At 41.5% G+C, this 18,454-nt stretch overlaps 1 protein-coding gene across 1 annotated transcript; it reads right to left on the bottom strand.

The window, feature by feature from the left end:
• On the bottom strand, positions 12,695-15,979 carry LOC109716047. The gene is made up of 4 exons (XM_020241326.1): positions 15,344-15,979; positions 13,790-13,864; positions 13,529-13,637; positions 12,695-12,728 (listed from the first exon to the last, which is right to left on the bottom strand). Exons 1-3 carry the CDS (start codon positions 15,530-15,532, stop codon positions 13,587-13,589), a joined length of 315 nt encoding a protein of 104 aa, XP_020096915.1. The 5' UTR covers positions 15,533-15,979; the 3' UTR covers positions 12,695-12,728; positions 13,529-13,586.

Here is an 18,454-nt window from a genome sequence, read left to right as displayed (position 1 = left end):
ATCACTGAAATTTCTATTACACATGCAAGAGGCATGAACAGAGGAGGTGGTCTCCAATGCACAGTGCTTGGTTTGGAATCTTAGTGCGATATATTATAGCACGATTTATTAGGAAACCAAGTTGCAAATCCTGCAACAACAACAAAAAAAAAAAAAAAAAAAAGTTAAAACTAGTTTGGCATTATTAGTGTTATTTTAAAATATTTTTAGACATAGATTTTAAAGAAATTTATGCGGCTGTGGATAGACCTATTTATTCATTTTTGTCATTATCTTTTAGCATGTGCATAATGGTATCCTCAACAGAGTCCAGCTTGTGTACTTACGAATGACGAGTTTCTTTTATGATAGAATTTGTGATTCGATGATCGGTTCTGTTAGGTTTGATTTAGAGTATTTGAAATATTTAGAAAATAAATTTTATAATTTTTCAATATATCTGATAATTGATGTCACGTCCCGAACCCAACCCTATTTGGCCGGTTCGAGCGCATCAAACAGACGCCGAACGGATAAAGTCTTCCCTGTCCGCCCAAGGCTCAACATTCTGTACAAATAGAGTATGAATTTTACACAAAACAGAAGCATACATAATGGCTTGCACGACGGCAAGCAACAGCCAATAGTGAAAGAATCTACTTAACATCATACAAGTATTTGATTAAATTTAAATCACATACATGCATTCAACTTTAATACAACTTTGCATCATTTCTTTTATACATCGCAAGTTCTCCAAAATATGGTCCCTTTTCCATTTTAACATAAATAAAGTTTTCTACATCATTCCTTTAACATCATCACAATACTAACATCATCAAAATACAAAAGATGATAATAAGGGGTATGCGATTATAAAAATAAAACATCTCGGGCGGTCTCTACCTAGGGCGCGATATCTTTACTGCGATCATCTGCCGGCTCGCTCGGTCCCAGCTCTGTGGAATAGGGGTGTGAGAACTACAACAAAGTTCTCAGTGGATTCGGCAACCAACCACGCCGACTATCCCACTAGGTCTAATCAGGCATAATAGAAGAAAGAATAGATAATAACCAACTAACAAATGCAGCTAATATGCCTGAACGATAAGTAAAACTATGCTAGATAGAATGCATATGATGAATGCAAGATTAACTTTTCATTACTCAATCTCATGGCTAGCCCGTAGGTTTCGCCCTCACAAACTCACCAACCCAAATCCCTATTGTCGGGGAGATAACAGCTACGACCCGACGGGACCGCCCTCTGGGGAGATAGCCGCTACGACCCAGTAATGACAACTCCAGAGCACATCGCCCGAGGGGGAGCTACCGCCCTCGAGTAAGGACTATTAGGTGAGTACGATCAATCCTTAACTTTAAAGATTCCAAGTTCAAACCATTCCTTGACTTCAAGGAGAATCATGTTCATATGACCCTTAACTCTAAGGTGCCTTTGTCATAATGTCACTAACTCAATTCACTTGCATTCTCTAACCTCTACTAGTATCATGTACACTACTTGTTCTTGCTCTTTGTCATTGATGCCACACTTGTTTTCTAAGTGCTATGTTCTTGTACTTATGCCACACTCTATGCCTATGTCAACATGTCCCATTGTTTACTAACCCTTCTAGGTTCTTATCCCTTGTCATGCATATATAGGGTTACCAATTCTCATTCATTTACTACTATTTCTCAAGCATTAGAACTCATATCATGCAATAAAAATTTACAATTAACCCTACTATGCAACATGCTCAATATAAATACATATGCTCAAATATGACGCTTTAGACATAAAGGGATTTCCGATGTCCTTGGAATGCACCACCCACCTTAGATGGTTACAAGGATGCTACGGTGAATTTCTTGAAATTTTTGAAGCCGTAGTCCGCGTGCGGCGGCTATCTGTACGGAAAATGACGTTTTTGTCAATAATTTTGCGTACACTCGTCAGATTGTCGAACCGAGCGTTCCAACGCGTTTAAAATACCCTCAATTAGGTTTCTATATGATCAAAATAGATCAAAACCTAACTTGGGCAAAACCCCTCTTTGGGATGCCCTAACATGTTTTCCTAGATTGATCTTGTCGCTAAGCAAGGAATAGCTTAGAATCACTTGGGAAGCTCTCTAATAAGGTTTCTAAACTTTTAGAACCATCCCTAGGGCATCTACTTTGAGCCCTAGCGATCCACCATGAGAGCTCCTCAAGAAAGCCATGCTTTCATGGTGTTCTTGGCTCTAGGAGGTTTCTAAAGCATAAAACAAACTCAAAACCCCTAAACATAGGGCTAAAACCCAAACCCTAGGCTTAACTTGCAAAGAGACTCACCTTTGCCCAAGCCCTAGCAAGCTCCTTCTTGTTGGAGAGCTTCAAGGTCCACTAAAACCCTAAGCTCCTTCTCCTCCAAGCCTTTCTTCTTCTCTTCCTTGCTTCTTCTCCTTCTCTCCCAAACCCTAGCCCAAGCTTTTAGAGAGAGAAAGAGGGAAAATGAGAAAGAGAGAGGGGAGAGGTGTGTGTGCTGCTGTGAGGAGAGGGTTGGCCAAATAACATGTTGTAACAGTAGCATTTAGGCCCCTCAACTTTAATTCTGCAGCAGACGAATCCCTGCTGCCAGAGGCTCTGCGTACCGGTACACGGGCTCCTGTACCGGTACAGCCCTGCGCAGAAGTCCAAACCCGAGAGCAAGGTTTCTCGGTTTCGCAACTTGTGTACCGGTACACGGGGTCCCGTACCGGTACGTCTTCGCGCAGACTCAAACCCGAGAGCAACCTGGGCTCGGGTCGCTTACTGTACCGGCACAACCACCATGGTGTACCGGTACACAATGCTCCAGAATGCTGTTTTGGCTTCGACTCGACTCTACTTCGCGTCGTTCGATGCCAAAACCATTCCAACACTTCTTTAACTCATTTTTGCCCTTCCAAACTTGCTGGAATGCAAAAATCAAACTCACCAATCCATTTCTCTCGACACTTTAACCAATTTGATTAAAGTTCGATCGTCGTTTTCGAGTTTCGATATATTACATTCTCGACCCCTTATATTTAGTTTCGTCCGCGAAACTAACTTAATTTAAGCCCGAACTTGGCTCGTACCTTAGTTCAGCTCGTCGAAGAGATGAGGGTAATGCTCCCGCATTGCGCTCTCAAGCTCCCAAGTAGCTCCGCGGTCGTCGTGATTGCACCAACGAATTTTAACATACGGAATCTCGCGATTTCGTAGTTTTCTTACTTCTCGATCGATAATGTATGCCGAAAACTCCTCATAGGTCATGTCCTCTTGAATCTCGGAGGGTTCAAACAAGAGAACATGATCGGGGTCGTGAACATACTTGCGGAGGTTCGACACGTGGAACACATCGTGCACTCCCGCAAGTCTTGGTGGTAGTGCTACTCGGTATGCTACCGCGCCGACCCGTTCCAGTATTTCGAACGGTCCAAGGTACCGGGGATTTAGCTTCCCACTGATTCCAAACCGCTTAATCCCTCTCATCGGCGAAATCTTTAGAAACACGTGGTCTCCAACGGCAAATTCTATATCTTTCCTCCGTTTGTCGGCATAACTCTTTTGCCGAGATTGCGCCGTAGCAAGTCGTTGGCGAGCAAGACGAACTTTCTCCTCCGCCTCCCGTACTACATCGGGGCCAAGAGCCGCCCTCCGCCCACATCGCTCCAATGAATTGGGGAGCAACACTTCTTTCCATAAAGGGCCTCGAATGGCGCCATCGCGATACTTTCTTGATAACTGTTATTGTACGCGAACTACGCCATCGGTAGATGATCGTGCCAATTGCCCTTAAATCCAGTACACATGCTCGAAGCATATCCTCAAGTATTTGTATCGTCCTCTCCGATTGACCATCACTTTGAGAATGAAATGCCGTTCTAAAGCCAAGCCGCGTGCCCAAAGCCTCCTGGCTCCTCCAAAAGTGAGAGGTGAACCTCGGGTCCCGATCCGACACGATAGACACGGGCACCCGATGAAGTCTCACAATCTCGTCGATATATACTTGAGCCAATTTGTCCCCCGACCATGTAATATGAATCGGTAGGAAATGCGCCGACTTCGTCAACTGGTCCACTATAACCCAACTTGCATCGTGCCCACCTTGAGATCGTGGCAATCCGGTCACAAAGTCCATAGCGATATTCTCCCATTTCCAAACGGGTATAGGTAAGCTTTGTAATTTTTCCGCCGAAAAACGCCGCTCCGCTTTTACTTGTTGGCAAGTAAGGCATTGCGCCACAAACTCCCCAATGTCTTTCTTCATGCCCGGCCACCAATAGTGCAACTTCAAATCTTGATACATTTTGGTGCCGCCCAGGTATATACTATAAGGGGATTGGTGCGCTTCTTGCATGATCGCCCTGCGGATGTCCTTATTCTTAGGCACACAGCAATGGTTTCTAAACCGGAGTGCGCCGTCGGTCCCAATGCCAAAATCATTGGCACTACCGCTCTCAACTTCCCCGCGCACATTTTGGAGATATTCATCTGAAGCTTGCAACTCTTTGATCCTCTTCAATATAGTCGGTTGAACAACCAACGTCGCAAGTGTCGCCGGCACTCCCGGCGCTACTACTTCCAAACCAAGCCGTTGCATCTCTTTTTGCAATAATGGTTGGGGTGTAATTGCCGAAGCCAAATTTTCTCCCGATTTTCTACTAAGTGCATCGGCCACGACATTTGCTTTCCCGGGGTGGTATAGAATAGTAACGTCATAGTCTTTCAACAATTCTAACCACCGCCGCTATCGTATATTTAGCTCCTTTTGGGTGAACAAGTACTTAAGACTTTTGTGATCCGTATAGATCTCACAATGTTTCCCGTATAAGTAATGCCTCCATAGCTTTAGCGCGAAAATAACCGCCGCTAGCTCAAGATCATGNTGAATCGGGTAGTTCTTCTCATAAGTCTTCAATTGGCGTGAAGCATAAGCTATAACCCGCCTGTTTTGCATCAAGACACACCCGAGTCCCACGTAGGAAGCATGACTATATACCACAAAGGTCTCCCCCAGCGTCGGTAGAGCAAGCACCGGGGTCGTGGTCAATCTTTCCTTTAACTCCTCGAAGCTCCGCTCGCATTCGGGGCTCCAAACATACTTCATCCCTTTGCGTGTAAGGCCCGTTAATGGAGTAGTTATTTTAGCGAACCCCTCCACGAACTGCCGGTAGTAGCCCGCTAGCCCAAGGAAACTGCGGACCTCCGACACACTCGTCGGGCGAGGCCAATCCTTAATTGCCTCCACTTTCCTCGGATCTATCGAGATACCATCGCGCGAAATTACATGCCCAAGGAAAGTGACCTCCGATAGCCAAAAGTCGTATTTCTTCAACTTGGCATATAACTTCTCTTTTCGGAGTATTTCCAACACGGTCCTCAAGTGCTCCTCGTGTTCTTTCTCGGTCCGAGAATATACCAATACGTCGTCAATGAATACTACGACGCACCGGTCCAATAGCGGACGGAAGACCCTATTCATTAAGTCCATGAACGCCGCCGGGGCGTTAGTAAGCCCAAACGGCATCACTGTGAACTCATAATGGCCATACCGTGTACGGTACGCCGTCTTGTGCACATCCTTGGGCCGTATCTTTAACTGATGATAGCCCGATTGAAAATCGATCTTTGAATATACCCTTGACCCTTGCAACTGATCAAATAAGTCATCAATCCTTGGCAACGGGTACTTATTCTTCACTGTGACCTTATTCAACTCGCGATAATCCACGCAGAGTCGAAATGTGCCGTCCTTCTTCTTAACGAATAACACCGGAGCTCCCCAATGTGACACACTCGGCCTCACAAAGCCTTTGTCGAGCAAGTCTTGTAATTGTGCCTTAAGCTCTTTTAGCTCTGCCGGTGCCATTCTATACGGGGCCTTCGAGATTGGCGCCGCCCCCGGGACCAAGTCAATAACGAACTCGATCTCCCGGTCCGGTGGGAATCCCGGTAACTCCGCCGGAAACACATCCGGAAATACGCACACCACCCGAATGCCTCCCAAATCCGGGTGCTCTTTTTGGGCTTCTACCATTGTCGCCAAGTAGGCCACACAACCACCTTTTATCATTTTTCTTGCCCATGCCGCCGACACGGTCGCCGCAAAAAGCGAGCTTTTAGCTGCCTGATACACTAGCTCCTCTCGATTAGGCTCACGAAACGTGATCACCTTACTTTTGCAATCTATCACGGCATAATATTTGGAGAGCCAGTTGGTCCCCAAGATCACGTCGAAACTCCACATTCGGTTTAACACCAACAAATCAATCGGCATGACCCAGTCACCTATCTGCACTGGGCACACTACACATTCTTCATGAACATAGAAAGTATGCTTGACCGAATTTACCGTCCAATAGTCATAATGGTGCACGATCTTAATGCCATGAGTCCTAGCGAATGATGCATCTATGAATGAATGCGATGCACCTGTGTCGAATAAAGCTCTGGCTCTGGTGCTTCTGATCGAGATAATACCTGCCACGATGTCGTCGGGGATAGGAATCGGCTCCTCCTGCACCTGAGTGGCAAAAACCCGCCCACTAGGTGCCCTCGATGCCTCCGGCTGACGCGATGAAGACAAACGTCCAGCCGACATAGCCGGTGGTAACCCCGCCTGCTGTCTCGGGGTATAAGGAACTGATGCCGAGGTAGGCGCAGATGAACCCCAGCTCGGGCACTCCCGTGACATGTGCCCGGGCTGGCCGCACCTGAAGCACTTTCCCTCGCGCTGCGGGCATACCGACGGCCGATGATCACTGCCGCAAATGACACAACGGAACGGCCTGCCACTCCTCGTCTGCTGCCGGGAATACCGAGGGGGTTTCTTTGCTTTTGACCGGCCCCCGGCCCCCGGCACCGCCCGCCGCTCGCTTCTTCCCCTTGTCCCTTGACTCCGCCATTGCCTCGCGCTCCTCTCGCACGTGGGCGCTGCCGTGCTCCGCCCATAGGGCTTGATCAAAGACCTCCGCAAAGGTCGTCAACTTGAGGATTTGCACCTTCTCGTAAATCCTCGGCTGGAGTCCTCGTAAGAACCCATTAGCCCGGTCCCGGTCATCACGAACAACCTTCGGGACGCAGTCGATAAGGTGGGAGAACTCCTGCTCGTAATCTGCCACGGAGCAGTCCCCCTGTCGCAACTTGCGGAATTTCTCTTGCAACTTCCGCTTCACCGTAGCGGGGAAGTAGTTGGCGAACACCGCCCTCCGGAACTCCTCCCACAACATAGGCGGAAGAAGATCGGGTGACCAATCCCACCTAACGCGCTTCCACCACACCTTTGCCGCCTTCTCAAGGCAATATGTGGCGAGGTACACCTTGTCCTTCTCCATGGTGTTAAGATCCTCAAAAAGTGTTTCCATGGAGTGGATCCAGGACTCCACCACCGCCGGTTCCACCACTCCCCCTTCGAAGGTAGGTGGGTTAAACTTCTAAAACTGGATGAGAGCTGCCAACGTGCGCTCCCGCTCCGCCTCCTCTGCCGTACTATCGGGATTTGAGGTCCCCGATCCCGCTGGCACCATCGTAACTGACACGGCCGCCGCGGCCACACGCTTGGCCGCACTCGGCACCACTGCAGGATGCGCAAGGTGCATGGCCTCCACGGGTGCCGCCGCCGGCGGCGGCACCGCCGCCGCCGCCTGCTGCCGCTCCAAAGCCTCCTGGAGCCTCTGGATCTGCTCGCCTTGGCACTGAACGGATTCCGCCTGCTGCCGCACTAAACCAATAAGCGCGGCCATCTACTCCCGAAGCTCCCCGTCGCCACCTGCTCCGGGTTGCACGGGAGTCGCACTTGGCTCCTCGGCTATAGACCTCGTCCGCGGTCGACCACGAGGCAACTTGGGTCGTCCACGAGGCGGCATTGCTTCCTGAAACGAAGCAATTTATGTTAGTTACTTAGACAATATACTCGATTATACCCAATCCGGCGAAAGCATACAAGTGCATTTATTTTCCTTCCAAAGCATCATGTCGTCGGCCGCCAATCACAACACAAGGAAAAGAAAAGAAATAACAACTTAAATTTAGTCTCTAACCACATTAGAGACATATTACATTAACCCAATCATAAACTTTCGCTATACTTTGTTCAACGTCACTCACGCTTCCTAGGTCCTTAAGGTCTTTCCATTCCTAAGGGTCTCTAGGTCCATCCTATGCCTTCACTTTTGGCTCCTTTACGCTCTGATACCATCTTATCTGTCACGCCCCGAACCCGATTCTATTTGGCCGGTTTGAGCGCGTCAAACAAACGCCGAACGGATAAAGTCTCCCCTATCCGCCCAAGACTCAACATTCTGTACAAATAGAGTATGAATTTTGCACAAAACGGAAGCATACATAATGGCTTGCACGAGGGCAAGCAACGGCCAATAGTGAAAGAATCTACTTAACATCATACAAGTATTTGATTAAATTTAAATCACATACATGCATTCAACTTTAATACAACTTTGTATTATTTCTTTTATATATGGCAAGCTCTCCAAAATATGGTCCCTTTTTTCCTTTAACATCATTACAATACTAACATCATCAAAATACAAAAGATGATAATAAGGGGTATGCGACTATAAAAATAAAACATCTCGGGCAGTCTCTACCTAGGGCGCGATGCCTTTACCGCGATCATTTGCCGGCTTGCTCGGTCCCGGCTCTGTGGAAATAGGGGTGTGAGAACTACAACAAAATTTTCAGTGGGTTCAGCAACCAACCACGCCGACTATCCCACTAGGTCTAATCAGGCATAATAGAAAACGTTCTATATACTGGAATACTATTAATAGTAAAACGTTCTTTTTGCTATCAAGTTTTTAACCCTTGGATGAAAAATTGTAAGGTCAGGATGATATTAGTCGGTTAGAGCTGAATGGTCCCCCTAGGGTTGAGTGGTCCCCACTGGGTTAGAGTATTTAATCCAATGGTTAGAAATAATGAAAAGAGTTGATCCAAAGGCTAAAAAACTGGTAGCAACAATGGAATTTTGCTACTAATAGTAGCCCAGTCCAACTCTATATATATATATATAACATAATCAAACAAACCCATAAAAATCAATGCAACAAATTATATCAAAAGAAATGTTTAACAATTTTGTAAACTTTTTTGGCACTTTTACAAACGGACATCTGAACTTTGTATTTTAGCAATTAGAACCTCCTAAACTTTATCTACTAGTTCAATAGGCTCCCTCTTCTTTGTCCATGTTACTAATTTATGCAATCATTTTGGTTGTTTGTATTGAGTATAATTTTGTAAAACATTATAACACCAAAAAAATATATGGGTTAATTGCTTACAGCTCTGTAAACATAATAAATAGCAAATATATGCCTACAAAGTCCAACTTTCTTATTCTATTCCTGCAAAAGTTCAGTGATATTTATGTTTGTCCCTCTGATTTGCTACCGTTAGAGAAATGTTTATTTTTTAACAACAGATAAGTGAAATATCAATTTTATCATTACAAATATGTCCATCCAAAAGCCCCAACTGCAATAATTGTATAGAAATATACCCCCAAAAAATTTTCAATGGTCAATCTTCTTTCTCTTTAAAACCCAATCAATCCATCATTGCTGCAACCTCTTCTCTCACTCCTTTTCTTCTAAAATTTTTCTTTTGATCAAAAAATCATAGTGAAAATAGAATGGAAAGCAACATACGTTCGATATGTGTGAAGCAACATGTGCCGTGGATGAATAAAAACGGAGAAATTCTAGTTACGGGTTTGGAACTAGTATGAAAGAAAGAGAGGAAGAGGAAGAAGAAGACGAGTTCCCATTGCTAGGGTTTTGATTGAGAGAAAAAAGTATAATATAAGAAAGATAAAAATATCAATGTAGCTTATTGACTAATCAAGTTAAATATTTTACATATGGTTAACTAAAATTTTCTAACGGATTCTTACAGTAGCGGTATATTTGAAAATAGTAAGACTTTTATAAGAATAACATAAAAAAGTTGAACTTTATAGGAACATATTTGCAATTCGCTATATTTATAGGGAGCTATATGCAATTAACCCAAAAAATATAATCTTATTCTAACACATGAAAATTTAATAAAATAATGGCTAAATTATAGAAAATATCCTATCAATACCTACTTTTCATTTTCCCTCCCTAACTTCTAAAAATCTGCATTTTATCCTCTCAAAAATTAAGAGATATTCACAATAAGGTTACGATGTTCACTGATAACTAAATGACCAAATTGTCCTATCTTTGTCCCCCCCCCTTGCGCACCGCCCGCCCGAGCCCGCCCCCCCCCCCGCCAGGCCGCGGCCGCGCCCCGCCACTCCCACCCTCCCGGCCCCTACCCCCCCCCCCCCCCTCCGCCCCCGCCCCCCCGCCCCCCCCCGCCCCCCCCCCCCCCTTCAGTTCTGCAATCTCTGCTGAGCTCAATCCTCTGGCTAGCGTGTTCCGCTAACTCGATGCGCCTCTCCCTCCTGCTCTTCCAGGACCTCGTGCAGTACCTCCATCCCTATCACCTTCGGATAGAATCTCCTCTAAACCCAGTGGCGGATCTAAAATTTTTTTCTCATGTAGCCAATATACGAGAGAGAAAAAATATACAGAAAAATAAAAAAAAAAAAGTGAACTGGTAATTAATATTGTATAAAAAAATATTATTTTTTTTTACAATCGTCCTCGACGTGTCTCCATATTTTGAAAACGATGCAAGATATACTCATTGGAAACACCGTCAAATACATCACAATTAAAAAATTAAAAATTTACTGGCGCCCAAATAGAATTGGATTTGACTTTTGAAATACTAATCAAAATATTAATTAAATTCGATATGACTGGAAAAGAGTAAAGAAGAAGATTATATAGGATAAAGGAAGCTAAGGTGTTTTTTATTAGAATCTTTTTTAACTTTTGCTACTGCTAAGGGGGAAAAAAAAGAAGTTAGCGGTTCATCGGACCTGCTGTAGCTCCCTCTCCCAACGAACAAGCAAGGCGGCAACGAAGAGGGGTTTAAGAGTATTTTGGGTATAATAAAACTATATATTATAGGATATAGATGGTATCCCGACGGAATACTGACGACGACGAGAGCCAAAGTGTAATAACATTAATTTTTGAGAGAGAAAAATTAAAAGTCGGAGAGGGAAGCGAAAAAGTAGGTACTGACAGGAAAGTTTTCTGTAATTTAACCTAAAATAAAAGATAGATTCACTCTTTTTCAATCTTGGTGTTTAATGATCATAATAACTAGAAGAGAAAAAAAATAGAATTCTTTGTATTTTAAATTTATACAAAATTATGTACAAAACTTCAAACAAAACGACTGGTTAATTAGCGATTTCACTTGTGAGGGGTGTATTTTACTATATGATAAAACTTAAGGAATCTGATTACCAAAATTAGAAGTTCAGGTTCCAACTTGCTAAAGTGTTAAATTTCAGGGTTCTTTGGACATTTTACCCTAAGATTTATTAGAGAAATATTATCTCCTTTCTAAAAAGAGATATTTGGAAACATAAAGTCTGGAAATATTTTTCTTTAAAATTTGATTAGTTTTTGAAGAGTTAAATAAAAGCTAAGGAATTAGCAATCAAAAATAATAAAATTGAGTGACATATTTAAAAATGTCCAATCTCTGTATGTTTTCACCTCATATTTCAAAATTTCACAAATGCCCTTGCCAATTATAGATTCTATCATCAACATTGTCACTTTTCAGATGTTTCTGTTATCAAGCATCAAATTAATTTGGATTAGACACTAATAAAATTCAAATAAACCTTACAGAACTTTATTTTTGCTATACAAATCCTCAATTCCATCTATTTCAATGTGTCATTGTACAATTACATCTCGACACTCTATCGCCGAACGAATGATACAATCCTTCAGCATGATACAGTAAATTCACATACAAATCTGCTTACTACTATACTGTAAAACACCTACCTAGAACTGTTCAAGTTTATAAGAGAGATTCAGAATAGTATGTTTGCAGGGCTCGACGAAGTCCTACTGATCTCGTGGTCGAGTTCGCTAACCTTACTAAGTAGTAATGCCTTCTCCCTCTCAAGCTGAAGAATGTATTCCTCCTGGGCGTCCTCGACAGTTTCAACTTCACTCAGCGCCAGAGACAGCCCCTCGAGATCACCATCCTCCACGAAGCCTCCGAGTTTCTTTAATAGATCTCTCATCTGCGAAAATTTTTTTTCAATTCAAGAACCATAATTCGATAACATTTGGAAAGAAATCTAAAGATTCTACAGTATACCAATTTTTTATGCTAATCAGAACTGGCGAAAATCCTCCTTCTTACATGCTAATTTATTTTCAGAGTATGTCAGAGCATTCTGACAATGAATGTATTAGTTTATAAATATCGAATAAACTAGGAGTTACAGTAAGTGACGAGTTCTCCTTAGTCTGTCCCATTGATGAGTCGGTATCAAAAGAACCAAGATAAGCATCGCATTTTAAGTTTCTCTTCATAATTTTCCATCTCAGAAGCATTTCCCTGCTCTCTGNAATGAAAAGAATCAAACCTGATCACCTGAGGTGACCCAGCGAATACCCTGCCGTCCTAAGTCAGGTGGGCATGAACCTAGTGAGAAATCTTGTAGTTCTATTTTTTCCTAAAACAAAGAGTAATGTCGTCAAAAATATATTCATCACAATGTGCAATAAGAAAGTTTCACTAACAACCAAGAACTTATATGAGAAACTTACAATCAATTTTGGTCTCCGATTCTTTAGACGCCTCTGCAAAATGAATAGAATTAAAATAGGTAATATGTACTATAAGCAATTTATTGCCAAAAGATACTGATGAATATTCATATTAATAGTATATTTCCTAACAGTTTAAGCAAGATAGAAAAATGTTGAAGATATCTGGTTCTTTATACGCCAGATATAGTATAATGTGTGAAAACAAGGGAATACGGTGAACAAGTGCAGACATTAAGGTATTTTGAAACATAGCAGTATTTAAAGAAAGTTACTTCTCTGTTTTTACATTATTTTTAAACACTTAACTTTTCTAGTATCTTTTCTAGCAAAAGTTTACTGTTACGACCAAGTAGGTTGAGGAACATTTGGTGTTGAATGAAAGCAAAAAAAAATAAAAATAAAAAATTAACTCTCATGTCTCTGTAGCCACTGAGTTTGCACTTCCCATTACTAAGAGACTGTCCAACAGAGAGTTACAAGATAAGCAAAAAACCTTATTCTGAATCTCCAAGTATGAGCATTAATATTAGAACTGATGCGTATCTCTCAAAAAAAAAATATTAGAACTGATGCGGATAACTGAGATTTATTCTTCATAATTGATTATCTAGAGCTAAACTTTTATGTATCCATCCCACAATAGTTTAATGATGGAAAAGGAGGAGCAATAAATGCCTTTCTCTGGGACCAGCATTAAGAAAATAATACTTGAGACAAATTCAAGCACTTGGTCTGAAGCTCACTTGGAACTGCATATGCTAGCAGTTAAATCACTGCACATGCTTAAAACTAAGAACTATTGAAAGTTCAGTAAAATGCAAATCACACACCTCAACAATAGAGAAGAACTTCTTTGAAAGCTTCGGTTCCATAAAATTAGGCCAGACTTCAATCAGAAGCTTGTTCAGCCACTGACAAGGCTCTAGTGGGGTCTGTGGGCTGTAAAACAAATGAAATATATATATATCATATATATATATATATATATATATATATATATATATATATATATATATATATATATATATATGACTCAAGCGGCAAATATAAGCTCACAAAGATTATGCAGAAAAGAAAAGTAAGAACCATACTGCTGTATTCAATAAAAGCTGCCTCCATCTTTTATCCAAGTCTTCTACAAGCAGTCGGCGTCGAAACCTCCCATACTGAAGGCAGAATAACAGACGATGAGAAAATTCACAACGGTTCAACCAAACACCCAAATACGCAAAAGAGGACACAACTTGTTACAAGTCATTTAGGACATTTAGTAACTTTAGCCCTCTTCAAAATCTTCCGCTAGCTGCGAATGGCAGAGATCATACAACTAGTAAATAGTAATGTATAATGTCCAGAAAACTCGTCGAGATCATAGAAGCGATAGGATCAGGACATCAACTTTGTTGGATCCAACATAACAATAATGAGCTCCAGCCGTAGGTTATGTTCTAGTAACTACACATAGCATAGATCTTATTTTGTTCAGGCTGCTTCTATCTTTCAGTCATCTGAAACAATCTGTAAAGCTGTACCCACCGTTGATCAAAGATAGGTAGAAAGGCACAACTTGGACAGAATAGCATGCGAACTGAAACTTAATTCTATTGCCATTAAAGCTTGTCTGCCAACTGTCAACTGCAATATAGATGAAGCCAGTGCTCCAGGATACACATTGGGGGATGAAATTTACAGGTCGCGCACTCCTGAGCATTCAACTTCAGCTTGATCCATAGCTCAGTAGAAGTAAAGAGGCAACTATAATGGGAAGTCTTTCCAAATATATATCACCAATATAATTAAGTATGCATGCCAATTTTAGCTCAGACTGGCCACGAAGAAGTTCATTAACTGCAATAAGATGAACTAAGATCTTTCATAGAACACAAACTTTTAACTAGTCTTTGCAAGAATTATCACCGATTTTGAGAATGAAATAGAAAAGTAGGCAACATATTAAGCCCTACTAAAATTAGATCTTTTCAGCTCAAGTTGGCAGAAAAATATTCTAGTATAAGGAGCCAGCAATTCGCACAGCAAATGAAGCATTTCAAAAATTTCTAAAAGAGTGCCGGATAGACGATCAATCATGTCCATGGAGACAAAATCGGATCGTTGGCGCTAATCATTAATCCCAAAAACTCGAGCCGTTAGAAAATGCGCAATCAATTTACTTAAAGCATATAGACACAGCGCCCACAAATCTCGACTGTGACTCGGCCCAACTAGCCTCACGCCACTTTGAACATGGCGCAACCCAATCGAGCCTCACGCCATTTTGAACATGACTTGGCTCAATCTAGTCTTCCACTACAGGGCAGGATGCTAGCACATTTAAGTCAACAGGCTCGACGATGGCGTCGAGCTTTTAACAAAGAAGAAAAGCTAATAACAACCAGTACAGTATCTTTTCAACGAATGAAGCAAGTATCCGCTACCTTTTCCCAGGAAAAAATAAAAAAAAAAAAAACAATCAGCACAGTAAATGCAGAACAAGAATTTAAGCAGAACTTTTAGAAGCATCAAGGCAGCTGCCGGTTCAGCTAAAAAGCGACAAAGCTGTCAGGCCCAGAAAGAAGCAAGCACAGCAAGCAGTCTTTAATTGAGCTAGGTAAGAATGAGGGAGTTGGGGGCATGCTGGAGCAGACCTCAATGGTGGCCCAGACGGCGGCGGCGAGGGGGACCCAGTTGGAGAAGGGGACGAGCCACCGCTCGACGGCCCAGGCGAAGAGGCCCAGCGGGATCAGGAAGGGCAGCAGGGGCTTGTCCTGCATCACCTGGTTCAGAAACTCCAGCGCCTCTTTTCCGTAAAATCTCTTCAATCTCTTCCTCACCATCTCCGACAAAATTTGTTCACGAGAAACCAAAAAAAAAAGACCCACAAAATTGAGGAACACCCCCAAATGGAAAGATGGTTCCAAAATTCTTCTGTCCAAAGAAAGGGAAAGAAACCCACACACAATTGGAGGCAATAAGTGGTGGTGAATTCGTGATATGTATTTTCTTTTTCTCTCTCTCTTCTTCTTCTTCTTCTTCTTCTTCTTCTTCTTCTTCTTCTTGGAGCACAACTAATGAGTGGTTTCAAAACGCAACAACGAGGCGGAGGAGCATCGAATTGTTGGTGGAGATGTGGCGTGGAATTGTGGGTAATAAAGAAAGAAAATGGTTGAGGGGAGAGAGAGAGAGAGAGAGAGAGAGAGAGAGAGAGGGAGGGAGACTCAATGAAACATTGTTGAAGTCTCCGATTCTCGATCACTCTTTACCGCGTCGCCATCGCAGCGGACGGCATTTGCGGTCGTAGATAATTCGCTGCTGGACGGGGGCGGCTAAATTTATCGGCTGGATTTGATGTGCCACGTCACCGTGGACCTGATGCACACCTAAGTAGAAGAACTAAAAAAATTCAAAATTTCTTTCTGATGTTATAAATTACAAGAGCAATACTGCTAACACATATCAAAGTGGGGTGTATATCCTACATCCATCCTATTTAAGAATTTTATTAATTCTCTACTTGCCACATCAATTTTTTTTTAATTTTTACTAAAAACTATTTTGAGTTTTTGTAAATCCTACGATTGAGGTGTAAAGTCTACACTCTCTTTTGGAGTGTATATATAAAAGATTTCTCAAAATTACAAAAACAATCGCTACCACCTTAGAAGCTGGTGCTTTTTAATTATTGCAATACTAAAAAAGACCTTTGAATCAGCATCATTTAGACACATTCACCTTTATGCTCTGAACTATTTAAAAATTTAAAAACGATAAAATAGTGGTGAAACTGTCATTGAAGATTCAAAGTGTTTTTAATTTTTTTCAACCTTCTAAAGTATGAAAATACATTTTTTGTATAAGTAATTTCCAAACTAAATTAATATGATCAGTAACCTTGAATGCTCCGTACATAAGTTTTAATTACTAGTATTGGATAGATTGGTTAAAATAGTATCTTCCATTCCAATCGTGCATTTCAGTAGAAATTTTATCACGAGTAAGAATGAATGTGTGTTCCCTCTGAATTTTTCAAAAAAAAATGAAAAAAAAAGTTTCGAGGACTCTAACATTATCAGTAAATTATACAAAAAATTCACAAAATTTTAAAAAATTATAATATTTTTTAAACAGGTCCTGAGGCCCGGAGGCCTTAAGCAGTTTTGATGATGTGTTCAAACTTTCCTTTTAAAGACCTCTAAATATATGTTTTTAGGACAGCGGTCCATAATAGACCGAGTCCATGGAATAACTTTCTTTTGATGAAACAGCTGTTGCGACCGAACAGGAGCCCGCTTTGTGTGAGCCTTTACGTGGACCGGGTCCACCAGCTTGTCAATATTTTTTAATTTTTTTCTCGATAACAGTATGAGTTGGACTTTGGAGATTGGACCTGCTCCGTTGAGGCGGCCAACCGTGGACTAACGCCGTTTGGCTCTCTTCGTGAGGTACCATCAAAACCGTTATCAAATTTAACGGCCGTTACTAATATTAAATATTGGGTAAATTGTGCCACAACCCCACAAGCCAACACTCTTTTTCCTTTTCTTTTGGGACTAATTGATCATTCGTCCTAACCTTTAACTGATTTTTTATTTTGGTCCCTGCTTTTAGTATTTCTTTTTCCTTTCATATATAAGGAGCTATCTTGGCGCAGTTGTGGTTGTGATACTTTTTTCACTTGTTCCTGTAATATTTTTTGTGCGTTGTACCCTTGACAACTCCGATTGAATTGTATATGTCACGCATGTTGTCAGTGCTTGATCGTTGACGCTAACAGTTAATCCCAAAAGTTTGAGCTAATAAAAATACGCAACTAATTTACTTAAAGTGTACAGATACAATAATCACGGGTCTCGATTGTGACTCGGCCCACCTAACCTCACGTCACTTCGAATATGACTCAGCTCACCTAACCTCACGCTACTTCAAAAATAACTCGGCCCAACATAATCTCCTGTTACAAGGCAGAATGCTGGCCTATTTAAGCCAACAGTTCGGAGAAGTCACACTCCCGCAATTCCTACACACTATTGTCCTTGTGTCTTAGAAGCCCTCTAAGGCTATGTCTTGCATCTCTCCTAGCTTTGTTCATATCTCAGCGCCGAATGTGACTGCCAATTAATAAAAATCTCATTGCGCCAAATTAGTTACTTACCCCTCTCAAACTTTTTATTCTTGCTAATTCCTTTATCATAATATCTCTGCAATTTCTTATGCAGAAAAATTGTGCGTATGAAATAATTTAATTATCGCATATATTGATTCTTTTTTTTCTATGTTTAAATTACACTTATTGTACGCTCATTTTAAGGTAACCCCTATTAAACTCTCTATTCCTGTAAATATTTTAGTAATCTTGTTGAATTGCAATCTTTTTTGTTAAAAAATTATATATAAATTAACGACATCAATTTCTATAAGAAATTACATCAATTATCACTATTTAAAAAACAAGATTGGTTTCTACTCTATAGTATGCAACTATCTTAGTCTCCACTTAAAATTGCAGAGATATTATTATCCGTGCAATGAGAAAATGTGATAAAAAAATATTTTATTACTCTTTTGTCATAGTATTGTATTGTAGATATCATTTATATTTTCTAATATTCTACCAGAAAACAATATATATATATATAGCTAGGCTACTATACTATCGGTAGCACGGAGTGCTCCGTGCTACCAAGTTGTTTTCGATGATGTGGCTTCCAAATCGACGATCGGCTCCGTNAGTAAATTATACAAAAAATTCACAAAATTTT

This window comes from Ananas comosus, linkage group 10 (assembly GCF_001540865.1).
Source record: "Ananas comosus cultivar F153 linkage group 10, ASM154086v1, whole genome shotgun sequence".
NCBI classification, from domain to species: Eukaryota; Viridiplantae; Streptophyta; class Magnoliopsida; order Poales; family Bromeliaceae; genus Ananas; species Ananas comosus.
The sequence above is the reverse complement of the archived record's forward strand: the minus strand, read 5'-3'. Positions and strand labels throughout refer to the sequence as shown.

Coding starts and splice junctions, on each gene's coding strand:
- LOC109716047 (XM_020241326.1), bottom strand. CDS start 15,532: ATGGTGAGGAAGAGATTGAAGAGATTTTACGGAAAAGAGGCGCTGGAG. Junction 13,865..15,343: donor CCGTCTGGGCCACCATTGAG/GTCTGCTCCAGC, acceptor TTCTGCCTTCAG/TATGGGAGGTTTCGACGCCG. Junction 13,638..13,789: donor AGCTTTTATTGAATACAGCA/GTATGGTTCTTA, acceptor TTTGTTTTACAG/CCCACAGACCCCACTAGAGC.